This window comes from Rhinolophus ferrumequinum, chromosome 11 (genome assembly GCF_004115265.2).
Source record: "Rhinolophus ferrumequinum isolate MPI-CBG mRhiFer1 chromosome 11, mRhiFer1_v1.p, whole genome shotgun sequence".
Classification (NCBI taxonomy): Eukaryota; Metazoa; Chordata; class Mammalia; order Chiroptera; family Rhinolophidae; genus Rhinolophus; species Rhinolophus ferrumequinum.
Window position 1 is genome coordinate 13127063 of NC_046294.1, and position 15372 is coordinate 13142434.

At 37.3% G+C, this 15372-nt stretch overlaps 1 protein-coding gene across 1 annotated transcript; it reads right to left on the minus strand.

The window, feature by feature from the left end:
- Positions 1-483: 483 nt before the first annotated feature.
- On the minus strand, positions 484-1416 carry LOC117031228 (olfactory receptor 4C16). Its single transcript, XM_033121655.1, has one exon. The coding sequence runs from the start codon at positions 1414-1416 to the stop codon at positions 484-486; it is 933 nt and encodes a 310-aa protein (XP_032977546.1).
- Between the last annotated feature and the right edge of the window lie 13956 nt (positions 1417-15372).

Genomic DNA, 15372 nt, shown 5'->3' on the forward strand with positions numbered 1-15372 from the left:
TAAAGATCCTACTATTATTGAATTTGGTGCATTCTCCTGAGTCAGGAAGAACAACCAACTTGAAGGTCCATGGTCAGACATTATGAAAACATAGTGTCTAATAAATAAATCATTAGGAAGGAAAAACTGCCAGGCTGTGGATATAAGCATACAGAAGTGTAACTATAAACAGAGTACACCAGACGTCAACATGAAGAAGGGCAGTGAAAACACCAGATCAAAACCACAGTGATACTAGGCAGGCAAGAGAGGCAGAGACGCAGCGGTGGTTTTTACTTGGCTGTTTGTACCTGGTGCTGTATCTTCTTCTACTTAAAAAATGACTCGACACTACCTAGTGAATGTGTTCACACCACCTATTTTCCTGAAGAAATTAATTCTCATGCCCAAGCTAGGACTATATTACCTCCACAATATGAAGATAATATTCTCTATGGACTTCTAGATCAATCCAAACTCTGAAGAAATACTGGAAACTTCCATTCATTGTGTGTCATCTGAGATCAAGTTCTTGCTCCATAGCTTCCTCATGGCATTTTTCACTTCTGCGTTCCTCAGCATATAAATCAGAGGGTTGAGCAAAGGTGTTCCAAGGGTATAAAACACAGCTATCATCTTATCCATGGAGAAAGTGGTTGCGGGCCGTGTGTATATAAATATGCAAGGACCAAAGAACAAGATGACCATGATGATGTGGGAGATGCATGTGGAGAGGGCTTTTCTCCTTCCTTCAGCAGTGTGGTTTCTCAGAGAATGCCAGACGATAATATAGGACAACATCAGCATGACAAAACTCACTGTATAAATGGTCGCACTGTTGGACACCAAGAATAGATTGATCATGTAGGTGTCTATACAAGCAAGTTGCAGCAAGGGCTGCAAGGCACATAAATAGTGATCGATTACATTGGGACCACAGAAAGGTAAACTTAAGGCCAGAAAAATCTGAGCTAAAGAATGCACACAGGATCCCACCCAGGCCACAGCCACCAACGCACCACAGACCCGCTGACTCATGATGGCCATGTAGTGAAGGGGCTTACAGATGGCCACATAGCGGTCAAGGGCCATGAGCATCAGGATGAAGATCTCCAGGCAGCCAAAGAAATGGAATGAAAAAACCTGGACTATGCACTCACTGAAAGAGACAGTGGTATTCTTGAAAAGGGCGTCCACAATCATTCTCGGGGCTATGGAAGTAGAGAAGCAGGTATCAGATAAGGAGAAATGGAAAAGGAAGAAGTACATTGGACTTCCAAGTGTCTGGCTGGTCTTGATAGTAATAATGATCAGAACGTTACCCAACAACATCCCCAAATAGAAAAGCAAGAAAGTGACAAACACTATTTTTTTCCTAAGAGAACCCTGGGTCAACCCAAGCAGAATGAACTCAGTCACATTATTATTCAGCTGCATGATTTCATGAATGAGGAGAAGGGGTGAGAGTGAAATTATTTATCTGCAAAACATTAAGGAATTAATTCATGGTGTGATATGTGATTTTATGAAACATTTTTAACAAAAATAAGTATTCCCCATCTGGACATTTCAGCAGGAACATTTGTGACAACATGGTTGGATCTTGAGAGTATAATGCTAAGCGAAATAAGTCAGACAGAAAAAGCAGAGAACCATATGATTTCACTGATATGTGGTATATAAACCAAAAAACAACAAAAGAACAAGACAAACAAATGAGAAACAAAAACTCATAGACACAGACAGTAGTTTAGTGGTTACCAGAGGGTAACGAGGCTGGGGGGTGGGAAATGAGGGTAAGGGGGATCAAATATATGGTGATGGAAGGAGAACTGACTCAGCTGTGGTTTCTTAATTATTCATATCAACTCTTTTTTTTCTGGCTTGTTTGTATTTTTTAATTAAATTAATTCAGGTGACATTAGTTAGTAAAATTATATAGGTTTCAAGAGTACAATTATACAATACATTATCTGTATATTGCATTGTGTGTTCACCAGCCAAAGGCAAATCTCTTTCACTCACCATGTATTTGACCCCCTTTACCTTCTTCTACCATCCCCCCTCTTACCCTCTGGTAACCACTTAGCTGTTGTGTGTGTCTGTGAGCTTTTATTTGTCTTGTTCGTTTGTTGCTTTTAGTTTTACATCTCACACATGAGTGAAATCATATGGCTCTCAATTTTTTCCATCTGACTTATTTCACTTAGCATGATAATCTCAACATACATCTATGTCGCAAATGTCAGTATTTTATCTTTTCTTGTCGCAGAGTAATATTCTATTGTGTATATGTGCCAATGTTCTTCATCCAATCATCTCTCAAAGGACACTTGGGTTGTTTCCATATGTTGGTCACCATGAATAGTGCTGCAATCAACAGTAGGGTACATATATCTTTACAAGTAAATGTTTTCATGACCACTTTGCAGGGTCCTTAGGAGTCGCAAATAAGCTTGTCAATGTTATACTTTCCTATAGCCACTCTTCAAATACAAATCTCCTCTGGTAGCCTTTGGTGATTACTTTGTGATAAAAGAAATTCTCTTACAGGCTTCCTTTGTAACTTTTCTTATAATGTTATATACTATACTTAAATTCAAATATATGTGTGTTTCCTTTAGCTTCCTTTTTGGAGTAAGAATCTTTGAAAACTACGTATTTTCAGTATTTTATTCTCAGTAGTCCCAAACCCAATGCCTTGTACAATGTAGGGGCTTAAGAGTGTTTTCAAATTGAACTTTCTCTTAAAATATATTTAACTGATTGTTTTAGTACTATTCTGATTACAAAACACATTCACATCATTAATCTACTGGGGTCTTCTATCTATTATGTATGGTAGACCAACAAACATGCTCCCAATTTATAAATCCAAAAAAAAAAAAAACCCAAAACCTGAGATCAATTTTAAATATCGTAGTAAATCATCACCACAAACTTGAGTAAAAGATGTACTCTGAGTAGCATCACATGACCATGAAAGACTTGGGGACTTGACACCCACAGAAATGATTATCGTAAGCATTTGGCATTTTTACATGAGTCCTTATCCTTTACAACAATGTGAGGAGAGCCTTGACATTTTTCCTATCCTCCCAAAACTGATGCCCATCTTACTGCATGACCACATGTCCCCGTTTTCCAGAGTCGTGTTAATTTATTATTAAATTTATTGGGGGTGACAATGGTTAGTAAAATTACGTATGTTTCAAGTGCACAATTCTATAAACTATATAAAGAAGGTGAAAGATAATGTGTCACATATGTGGGAGAGAGTTCCCCACTTTCATCATCGGGTTCTCAAAGGAATTTGTCACGAAAATGGGTAACAACGATCTGAAGACAATAAAATGCACTAGTAAAATAGCACATCTTCTAAGTTCTGTACTTACCTCAACTTTTCAAACCAGTTTAGCCAACTTTAGAATGCCTAAATGTGTCAAAACGATAATAAACAGACAATGTGTTGGGTTGGGAGGTAACGGAGAAGAGCTGAAAGAAAAGCAGATGGGAAAAAGTGGAGAATAGGTGAGGGTGCACTACAGAGTGTTACGCAGATGTTTCCATTCTGAAAATCAGTTTTACTGCAGCAGCCACAGTGAGAATCATTGCTTTCCTTAAGGACTGTCTGTGGAAATACCCAACCCTCCCTGATTCAGTTACACTAAACTTCTATCGTTGGGAGAATCCCTACATTCATGTTACATAATAGAAAATTTACCACTCTCTGAGGGAAAGTTCACAGATTATATACCAAGGTTTTTTATCCCTCAAAAGCCCAATTAAAGAATCATATAAACTCTCTCCCACATATGTGACACATTATCTTTCACCTTCTTTATATAGTTTATAGAAATGTGCACTTGAAACATACGTAATTTTACTACCATTGTCACCCCCAACAAATTTAATAATAAAAAAAGCCTCCAGATTATATTTCCTCTGAACTTTTCATGACAAGTAGTTATTCAGATTTTCAAATTAAATCTCAGATGTGTGTCAACTCCAAATTACATTCTTATGGCATCATTTTAGAAATTTGCAAAGAGTAATAATTATAGACTGTGATATACAGCATTCTGTTTAAAGCTGTCACTTGGAGATGGAAAAGGCGGCATTCTCCAGAAGCTATGTCAGAGTCACTACCTCTATTAATCTTTGCTCTAATTTCTGACCAGGTATAACCTCTTCTAACTTTTAATTCCCATAATGAGGACTTATCTTGCTCAGCTACCGTACATGGAAAGCACCTGTGAACTTTTCTACACTGTCATCTCAAGAAACTTCAGTAAACCTCAGGACATGGAATGCATTTTTCTCACCACACAGTGACGGTTTTTCACATGCCTTGTATTCATAAAATATATTTTGAGTTCAAAAGATTGTTTTATTCCAAATCTTATTTTCATTCTATTTATTGCCATATTAACAGTAAAGTTTTTAAAACATTGTTCTTTTTTTCTGTTCCTTTCTCAGAGGAAGCAGGATCGATATAGTCATCTGACATAGGGAAATATGTTTTTAAATTGTGTTGGATTATTCTGTAATGATACCTCTTCTGAGTACAAAGAGGAAAGCAATCTGTCACTTACCTCTAAGAACACTCTAAATTAGTATCAAGTGTTTCCATCCCTTTTTCAAAGCAGCCTTCCATAAAATACTGGGGAAAAAAAATCTCTTTCTGTATTTCCAGTGCAATATTTTAAGACATAATGACATAAGATATTAGCATCCTAATTCCCTAACATGTCCCTTCCTTTGCTAATCAGATACATCCTAGATGTTGTAGTAAATTTAACTTTGGTTTTATCCATTTAGTCGACAGAAGAATTAAGTTAATCCTTCTCATACTCAGTAACGAAACACAAAGATTGAGAGGTACTCAGTGCCTCAGGATGACCGAAGATATCATGAAATAAGAGGAAAATACGAAGAGATGACAGACTAGATGATAGAGAACAGAAAAAAAACAAGCAGTCTTTAGTAAAAGAGGAAGTGAATCTCTAAGAAACTATTCTGTTCCCACCCAGTGCCTTAAATTGCCCCTCCATGCATTGGGAGACAAAAAGTTTTCAGTTCTTGTATTTTATTTGCAAGAACAATCCAGGGAAAACAGTAAGAGGCCTAAAACCAGAAGTTCAATTTTTAGCTGATTTTTCTGTATTGTATTTGGAGTAAAAATTTTTGAACACTAAAACAGATGGGTGTCTCGTGAAGGAAACAGAGTTTCTTTGAAGCAGAAAGACTTCCCCTTATTTATTAAATATTATTAAAATATGATCTAGAAAGTTAGATTTGAGGTATATGATTATGCTTCTATTACTGAGAAGCATATTTATAAGAACATTTCCATCTACTCCTACATACCTATGTTAACTAAAGGTGACTTGCAGAGGTTAGGAGAGGCATGATAATAAAGGATCTTAGAGTATTGCGTGATATCCTAAAGTTTTTTGTTCCCCAGAATTTAGTCTGGGCTCAAAAGCCTAGCCAAGGAAAATAAGATCTTCTCTTTATAAAATGATAGCGAGCTACATCATCTTCACTCTCTTAATGATTTATTACAGAGCTCTGTAAGTACATGAACTTCCCGAATCTTGAGTCCTAAGTGGACCTGGTACCTTCTAGTGGAAGACTATCTGCACGTACTTTAGCCTGTAAGGAAATTCCTTAAAAGTGGACATACTTTATTTTAGTCTATAAGGAAATTCCTTAAAAGTGAAGAACTCAAAAAAATGACCTAATTAAAAATATATTTACCTTCATCCTGTTTCATAATATAAAAACCCAATAAAAAGATGAGAAGGGGGACAGATGAACAGGTGAAGCACAGAGGATTTTTAGGGCAGTGAAAACACTCTATAGGATATCCTAATGATGGATATATTACTGTATATTTGTCCAAACCCATAGAACGTACAGCACCAAGAAAGAACCCCAAGGTAAACGATGGACTTTGGGGAATTATGATGTATCAATCTAGGTTCACTAGTGTAACTATGTACCGCTGAGATAGGGGACGTTGGCAATGGGGAAGGCTATGCACGTGTGGGGCAGGGGGTATATGGGAAACTCTGGAACTTCCTCTCCAGAGTTTGTGCTGCTAAACTTAAAACTGCTCATAAAATTAAGTCTTTAACTTAAACAATCCAATATCATTTATTAGCTGATGTATAGACTTTTACACACATATGCCAACTATTTCCTTAAGGTGTAACTTCTTAGGGTCATGAGCTATGTTAGGGTAATGATAATGATGTATGCTTTAGTCCAGCCTCAGTTACAGATGCCTTTGACTCAAGCCTCTGCCTTTGGCTCATGAAGCAGGGAAGGAAAAAGTGTATTCCCTGAGGTACAGGGCAAACTGGGGTCAATATCTCCTTCCAACATGGTCTCTTGGTCTCTAACGCTGATGCAATGTCTTAATTATTCACAATGCTTGGTGCCAAAACCACTTCGACACTTAACAGACACTTTTGTTTACCCATTCCCCTGTGATAACTTCTTCTAGCAACCAGTGATTTCTTGGTAAGAAGTTTTGGCAATGAATCCTACTACTGAGCTACTGAAAATGACCCCTCCTAGCAGAGCCCAATTCCCCCAACAAAGTAAGAGTCTCTGAAGACATTACCTCAGCCATCTTGAATGGTGTCACTGTCTCCAGTGCCCTACTCAGTCACAAACTGTGATGGAGGCCTCTTTCCTTTCTCCCATCCATGAGTTCGTACCAACTCTCTGTCTTTACACAGAACATCTTCCTGAGATCACTCTCCTCGCCTTTCCCGCCATTCAGACCATGGGCACAGCGCCATCTTCACATTCAAGACTTGTGTGTCCCTTTGAGGTTTCCACTGTATATACATGGCTCCTATGGGTACCTTTTTTAATGTATGGACAATTGTTTCTCAAATTCGAGCATCTTGCAGACTTTTTTAATAGGAATGCTGACGTTCAGCCTCAGCCTTGGTATTCAGCCAAAATTATATATCAGCCTAGACTTCAGCATTTGAAAACAGTTTTTTTTTTGAGGAGCTAAGTGTCTACATCAGTGTTGTTTCTGACACTTCTGCCCATTAGGGATATGACTGCGTAGACTACCATCGTGTCCAGTCAGCGTAATGATACTAGTACAAATTAGTCATGACATTCAGATTCTTTGTTAACATATGATTATCTGCTCTCAAATATTGGTAATGAAGGTATATATAATAGGTAATATTGGTAATATATGAATATTTGCTCTTACAAAAAGTATAGGTATGACTTGGAGAGAATTTGTTTTATTGTGTGCACTTTGGTTTTCTTTTGGGTATGAAACATAGAGCAGATTGACATTCTTACAATATAAACTTCTTTTCCAAAATGAACACAGACACAACATCCACAGCAGCAACTGACAGTAAATCGCCTGAAGAATGAGCACAAATAAGATCACAAAGAAAAATGAAATTGTACCATTATTTCTTCATTTGTTTTTTTATCCTAACACACCTCATTGATAAAGAATGGAATCCTATCTTTTTTGCTTGCCTCAAGCTAATTAATTATCTGATAGGGCTTCCACAGTTCTATAATATTTAATTGGGTTTGGGAAACACACACACAAACACACACAAAATCCCTTAATGTGTACAAAATTTTTCTTTAAAAATTATTTTTACTTTTTGTTTAGTTTGGACATTTGTAGAGAATGATGACCACTGGGTCTTGGTGATTTCTTCCAATGAGATGCTGAAGAAAGTTTCCAGGATAGGGCAAGAAGGACGAAGAGGAGAAAAAAAGTTAAGATGAGGGACACTTAGTCCAGCTACAAAGGCACCATCTTTAGAGGGAAAGAAAATAAGCTCTTCCTGGAACTACATGGGCATGTTGGATGCTTTAGGTACCACATTTGGTACCCACAAAGATTTCCAAAAGGATCTCTCTCTAGTGCTTCCCTGAAGGTCATGCTACAACAGAAATTGACCTAGGGTTCTCAACTACCAGAATAAGACTGAAGAATTAATAACTGCGAAGATGTCTGTTCTTGCTATGTGGCATCAGAGAAGGGTGCTAGCACACCTGACTATGTAGGTCATGGTAATATCAGCAGTGTGTGGTACAGTTAAGTCATCACGAGTGACATCTGGAATCAGCTCTGTGGGGAACATTTTGTGGGGATCGAGGCTTCTGGGGTCATGGGATCAGAGCTCCCCTCACTAAGTCAGAGGAATCCGTAATAATATGTGCTCTCAGATTGGAGTGGACTTTGGTTGGATTTGGAATCATCATTAGTTGGCTCTTTGTCATTTTAGTATTAGCGTTGGCAAACTCTAACCTCAGGGCCTATGGATTCTTGGAACGGAAGCAAATGCCATGTAACACACATTTGGGCCCTTTTGCTCCCATCCAAATTGTCAAAAGTGACAAAACCAACCAACTGTCTGGATGTAAACTTGATTAATGCCCTTAACTGTTTTTTCTAACATTTTTTTCATGCTTTTTGTGTTATTTATTACATCTGATTTTTTTGTAAATATGATTTACCATGTATGCTGTTGCACACTTTGGGAATTTTCCTCCTGTGATATTTTGAGAAAGCACAATAAACATTTTGTTTGGTTTTTAAATTTACCACGATCCAGTGTGAAGAACTTCCATAGTGTCTTTTTCTTGAAGGATCCCTGACCCAAATGAATTAAATATGTTTAAATGAATCAAAATCTTAAAAGTTATTTTTGTTACTTTTACAAATGCCAAAAATCAATCTTTTGTATAGAGATTAAAAATCTGAAAATGGAACTACCCTATGATCCAGTAATTCCACTCCTAGGTATCTATCCGGAGAAACCCAAAACTTCAATTCAAAAATCTTTATGCACTCCTATGTTTATTGCAGCACTATACACAATAGCTAGGACATGGAAACAACCAAAATGCCCATCGGTAGATGACTGGATTAAGAAACTGTGGTACATTTATGCAATGGAGTATTACGCAGCCATAAAGAAGAAAGAAATCTTACCATTTGCAACAACATGGATGGACCTAGAGAACATTATGTTAAGCGAAATAAGTCAGACAGAGAAAGATAAGTACCATATGATCTCACTTATTTGCGGATTCTAAAGAAAAGAATAAGTGAATGAACTAATCAGAAACAGTTTTGGAGACAAAGAGGAAAAACTGAGGGTTGCTAGATGGGCGGGAGGGGTGGGGGGTGGGGGGGAGGGTGAGGGGATTGGAGGGCAGTTGGTGACCACAGGATGGCCACGGGTTTGAAAATTAATCTGGGGAACGTAATTTGGTGGTTACCAGAGGGTAAGGGGTTGGGGGGGGGGGGATGAGGGTGAGGGGGATCAAATGTATAGTGATGGAAGGGGAGCTGACTCTGGGTGGTGAACACACAGTGTGATTTATGGATGATGTGATACAGAATTGCACACCTGAAATCTATGTAATTTTACTAACAATTGTCACCCCAATAAATTAAAAAAAAAAAAAAAATTTAGACATACTCTAACCACTATCATTCTCCTTTATTTAAAATTACTTAAAGTTTTAAAAATATTTCATGGCTTATAAAGGCTATAACATTATTCCCAATATTGTATATAGACAACATGCTCTCCTAATAGTCACATGAACTGTCAGTCTTTTCCTAATATTTTATTACTTGAGATCCCTTAATTGTCTGTGAGCTATTTAATACTCACAACTTTCAGAACTATTGCTAATATTGGAGGATTTTACTCTTACAAAAATATATACATACATATGCCTCAACTTGCTTATACAATGTCAGCATATAAAACATTCAAGGAGGCTCAGATTCCCAGAACTCCCCCACCTGCATCTTTCTCTGTCTTCTAAACCCGAAAAACTTATTGGAATCCCAGTGCAGAGCAGCTGCTGCTACACATGCCACCTGCTCTGTAATCACCAGCCTGCCCTATCATCCTAGAGTTGTGATAAACCTGAGGTGTCATACATGTCTGTGAACAGTTAAATTCCAAACACCTTGGATCACAGGAAGCTGAGTTCTTCTGAGAACATGAGGCTGGACTTTCTGGATCATTCATGTCTTTTCCCACATACTCCTATGAGTAGAAGAGGTTCCCAAAATATAAAGCACAGGTCCTTCTCCTTGCTATAATTTCAATAAAACTACCACCTTACCATCCATTTTTCCTTCTCATTTATCCTAAGTCCTTAACATTCCCAACAGCTTAAACTTGTTATAAAACTTCTCACTTCCAACCGCCCTTGGAACACTATTAGAAAATCCTTCTCTATTGAAAAGTTGTGAGAGAAGACTCCTCTATCCCCAGCTCCCACCTTTTCTGGCCTGCCTAGGGCAGAGCAATTACAACTGTGGCGATACTCTCAGGGGTCAGCAGTAGGTGGCAGATGCAGCTATGGGCTCTCAGCAAATCAGCAATCTCCCACCCTACACACACACACACACACACACACACACACACAGAAGTGCCCTAAGACTCAGGAGACTTGGACACGGGTCTGGTTGTGTTACTCTCAGTGTGCATATGTGCGTGCCAGAGCAGAAACTGCACTGACTTTATAAGAACTAACATCCAGACCCCATTGTCCCACTCATCTAGAACTGTAGTCCCAGGGTTACTCTGGGCACCAGGTGACTGGCTCTGTCTGCACAAGACGCAGAGGACACTTTTGTACAACAGAGGACAACCTGGAGATTACTAGGGCCCAGCTCAAGAGGCACAAGATTCAAACACCCAGAGGCCAACTCCAGACCAAACCAGAGTATTACTGGGTTTGACCTACAAGTGACACACCCAGAGGGAATTCTCTACAGGCACAAGAGCCCATGGGGGCCAATCCTCATTTGAGCAGTGAAACCTCACGCAGCAGAACATCCACTGTGGGCAGAGCCAAGTCTCACAACCAGTAAGCCTAGGAGTCAATCCCACCTACTAACAAGCCAAAAGCAATTAAAGATCAACTTTAACAGGACAACATACACAACACAAGAGTTACCTTTGGAGCACACACATAGGAGAATAAGGAAGTGGTGCAAGTCAAATATAAAGGACACATACTACATAAGATAACCCAGCAAAAACCAAGACCTCTAGGGGATCTACGTAATACATAGACGCAAGCATTCAGTCAGAATGGGAAAACAAAGAAACATGTCCCAAATAAAAGAACAGAAGAAACCTCCAGAATTGGAACCAGCTGAAATAGAGTTAACCAACCTATCAGAGACAGAGTTCAGAACATTGATGATTAGAATGTTTAAGGAGCTTAGGGAGAACATAAAGAAGGATAGAGAAATCATCATGAACAACCAGTTAGAACTAAAGAATAAAATAACTGAAATACAGAACACACGTGAAGGAACTACCAGCAGGTTAGATGAAGCAGAGGATTGAATCAGCGACTTAGAAGACAAGTTAGCAGAGATCACCCAAACGGAACAACAAAAAGAAAGAAGAACAAAAATCAATGAAGATGGTTTAAGAGACCTCTGGGATAACATCAAGTGCAACAACATGCGCATCATAGGAATACCAAAAGGTGAAGAGAGGAAGCAAGGGATTGAGAACATATTTCAAGTAATAATGTCCAAAAACTTCTCTAACCTGGTGAAGGAAACCGACATACAAGCCCAGCAAGTGCAGACAGTTCCAACCAGGATAAACCCAAACAGGTCCACAACAAGACACATTATAGTTAAAATGGCAAAGGTTAAAGAAAAAGAGAGAATCCTAAAAGCAGCAAGAGAAAGACAGACGGTTACATACAAGGGGACTCCTATAAGACTATGAAATGACTTTTCTACAGAAACATTGCAGGCCAGGAGGGAGTGGTAAGAGGTACTCAAAGTGATGGAAAACAAAGGCCTATAACCTAGATTGCTTTATCCACCAAGGCTATCACTTAAAATTAAGAGATAAAGAGCTTCCCAGAAAAAAATAAGCTAAAGGAATTTATTGCCACCAAACCAGCATTGCAGGAAATATTAAAAGTGCTTCTGTAACAGAAGAAAGATGAAAACAATCTAACAACAAATTTAAAAAAATGGCAATAACTATGTATCTATCAATAGTCACTTTAAATGTAAATGGATCAAATGCTCCAATCAACAGGCATAGAGTGGCTGAGTGGATAAGAAAGCAAGACCCTTGTGTGTGCTATACACAAGAGACTCACCTCAGATCAAAAGACACACACAGGCTGAAAGTGAAAGATTGGACTAAGACATTTCATGCAAATGGAAATGAGAAAAAAGGTGGAGTTGCAATACTTATATCTGACAAAACAGACTTTAAAATAAAGAATATATTAAAAGACAAATATGGGCACTATATAATAACAAAGGGATCAATCTGACAAGCGGACATAACCCTAGTAAATATCTATGTGACTAACATAGGAGCATCTAAATATATAAAACAGATATTGACTGACATAAAGACAGAAATCAACAGTAACACTATCATAGTAGGGGACTTCAACACACCTCTGACAACAAGGGACATGTCTTCCAGGCAGAAAATCCATATGGAAACAATGGCCTTAAATGATACATTGGACCATTTGGATTTAATCAATATTTTCAGAGCATTTTACCCCAAAGCTGCAGAATATACGTTCTTCTCAAATACACATGGAACATTTTCCAAGATAGACCACATGTTAGGCCACAAAACAAGACTTGATAAATTTAAGAAAATTGAAATCATACCAGTTGTCTTCTCTGACCACAGTGCTATGAACTTAGAAATCAACTACGGGAAAAAAACTGGAAGACACACAAATTCATGGAGGCTGAATAACATATTACTAAATAATGAATTGGTCAACCATGAGATCAAGGAAGAAATCAAAAGATATCTCGAGACAAATGAAAATGAAAACATGGTGACCCAAAATCTATGGATACAGTGAAAGCAGTACTAAGAGGGAAATTCATAGCAATTCAGGCCTACGTAAAGAAACAAGAAAAATCACTAATCAACAGTTTATCTTCACATTTAAGGGATCTGGAAAAAGAACAGCAAAATAAGCCCAAAGGGAGTACAAGGAAGGAGATAATAAAGATCAGAGCAGAAATAAATGAAAACAGAAACAGAAAAACAATACAAAAACAAAAGATCAATGAATCCAAGAGTTGGTTTTTAGAGAAGATAAACAAAATCGACAGACCTTTAGCCAGACTCATCAAAAAAAAAAAAAAAAAGAGAGAGAGGACCCAAATTAATAAAATCAGAAATGAAAGAGAAGTGATGACACCACAGAAATACAAAAAAATTTTAAGAAATTACCATGAGCAACTATATGCCAACAAATTAGACAATCTGGAAGAAATGGACAATTTTCTAGAAGCATACAGCCTTCCAAGGCTAACTCAAGAAGAAACGGAAAACCTGAATAGACTGATTACCACCAGGGAAATTGAGTCTGTAATCAACAAGCTCCCAAAAACAAAAACCCTGGACCAGATGGATTTACAGGTGAATTTTATAAAACATTCAAGAAAGAATTATCACATATTCTCCTCAAGCTATTCCAAAAAAATCCAGAAGGAGGGAAGTCTCCCAAACACTTTTTATGAAGCAACTATCACCCTGATCCCAAAATTAGACAAAGACACTACAAAAAAAGAAAACTACCTGCTGATATCTCTAATGAACATAGATCCAAAAATCCTCAACAAAATATTAGCGAACAGAATTCAGCAATACATTAAAAAGATCATGCACAATGATCAAGTGGGATTCATCCCTGGTATGCAAGGGTGGTTCAACATCCGCAAATCAATTAATGTGAAACACCAAATTAACAAAATGAAAAATAAAAATCATATGATCCTATCAATAGATGCAGAAAAAGCATTTGACAAAATCCAGCAACTATTTATGATAAAAATTCTTAAGAAAGTGGGAACAGAGGGACCATATCTCAACATAATAAAGGCCATATACGATAAATCCACAGCTAACATCATACTCAATGGGGAAAAGCTAAAACTATTCCCCTTAAGATCAGGAACAAGGCAAGGTTGCCCACTTTGTCCACTTCTACTCAACACAGTGCTGGAAGTTCTAGCCACAGCAATCAGACAAGAAAAAGAAATAAAAGGCATCCAAATTGGTAAGGAGGAAGTAAAATTGTCAAATTATGCAGATGACATGATACTATATATAGAGAACCCTGAAGACGCCACCAAAAAAATATTAAACTGATACATGAATTTAGTAAAGTAGCAGGATACAAAATTAATATTCAGAAATCAGTAGCATTTGTATATACTAATAATAAAATATCGGAAGGAGAAATTATGAAAAAAATCCCATTTACAATTGCTTCAAAGACTATAAAATACCTGGGAATAAATTTAACCAAAGAAGTAAAAGATTTGTACTCTGAAAATTATAAGACACTGAAGAGAGAAATTAAAGAAGATACAAAAAGATGGAAACACATATCATGTTCATGGATAGGAAGAATTAATATCGTTAAAATGTCCATACTGCCTAAGGCAATATACAGATTCAATGCAATTCCAATCAAACTACCAAGAACGTTTTTCACAGAAATAGAACATATAATTCTAAAATTTATATGGAACTATAAAAGACCCCAAGTAGCCTCAGCAATCTTGAGAAATAAGAACAAGTGGGAGGTATTACAATACCTGACATCGAATTATACTACAAGCCTTTAGGAATCAAAACAGCATGGTACTGGCATAAAAACAGACACATAGATCAATGGAACAGAATAGAGAGCCCAGAAATAAATCCATGCCTATATGGTCATTTAATCTATGACAATTAATTTACAGTGGGGTAAAAACAGTCTATTCAACAAATTGTGCGGGGAAACCTTGACAGACACATGCAAAAAAAGGAAGCTGGACTACCTCCTTACACCACCTACAAAATAAATTCAAAATGGAATAAAGACTTAAATGTAAGATCTGAAATCATAAAATTCCTAGAAAAAAATATAGGAATAAAACTTACAGACACTACCCGGAGTAAGATTTTTACTGATATATCCCCTCAGGAAGGGAATTAAGAGAAAAAATAAACATGTGGGATTACATCAAACTAAAAAGTTTTTTCACAGTAAAGAAAACCATCAATAAAACAAAAAGAGATCCTACTGCATGGGAGAAGATATTTACAAATGATATGTCTGATAAGGGGTTAATATCACAAATTTATAAAAAACTCAACTCAACTCCATAAAAACAAACATCCCAATTAAAAAATGGACAGAGGACATGAAGAGACATTTTTCTAAAAAGGACATACAGATGGCAAACAGACATATGAAAAAATGCTCAACCTCACTAATCATTAGAGAAATGCAAATAAAAACCACAAGGAAATGCCACCTCAACCCAGTCAAAAT

What these genes read in the sequence shown, in the direction of transcription:
- LOC117031228 (XM_033121655.1), bottom strand. Translation starts at nt 1,416, where the DNA reads ATGCAGCTGAATAATAATGTGACTGAGTTCATTCTGCTTGGGTTGACC.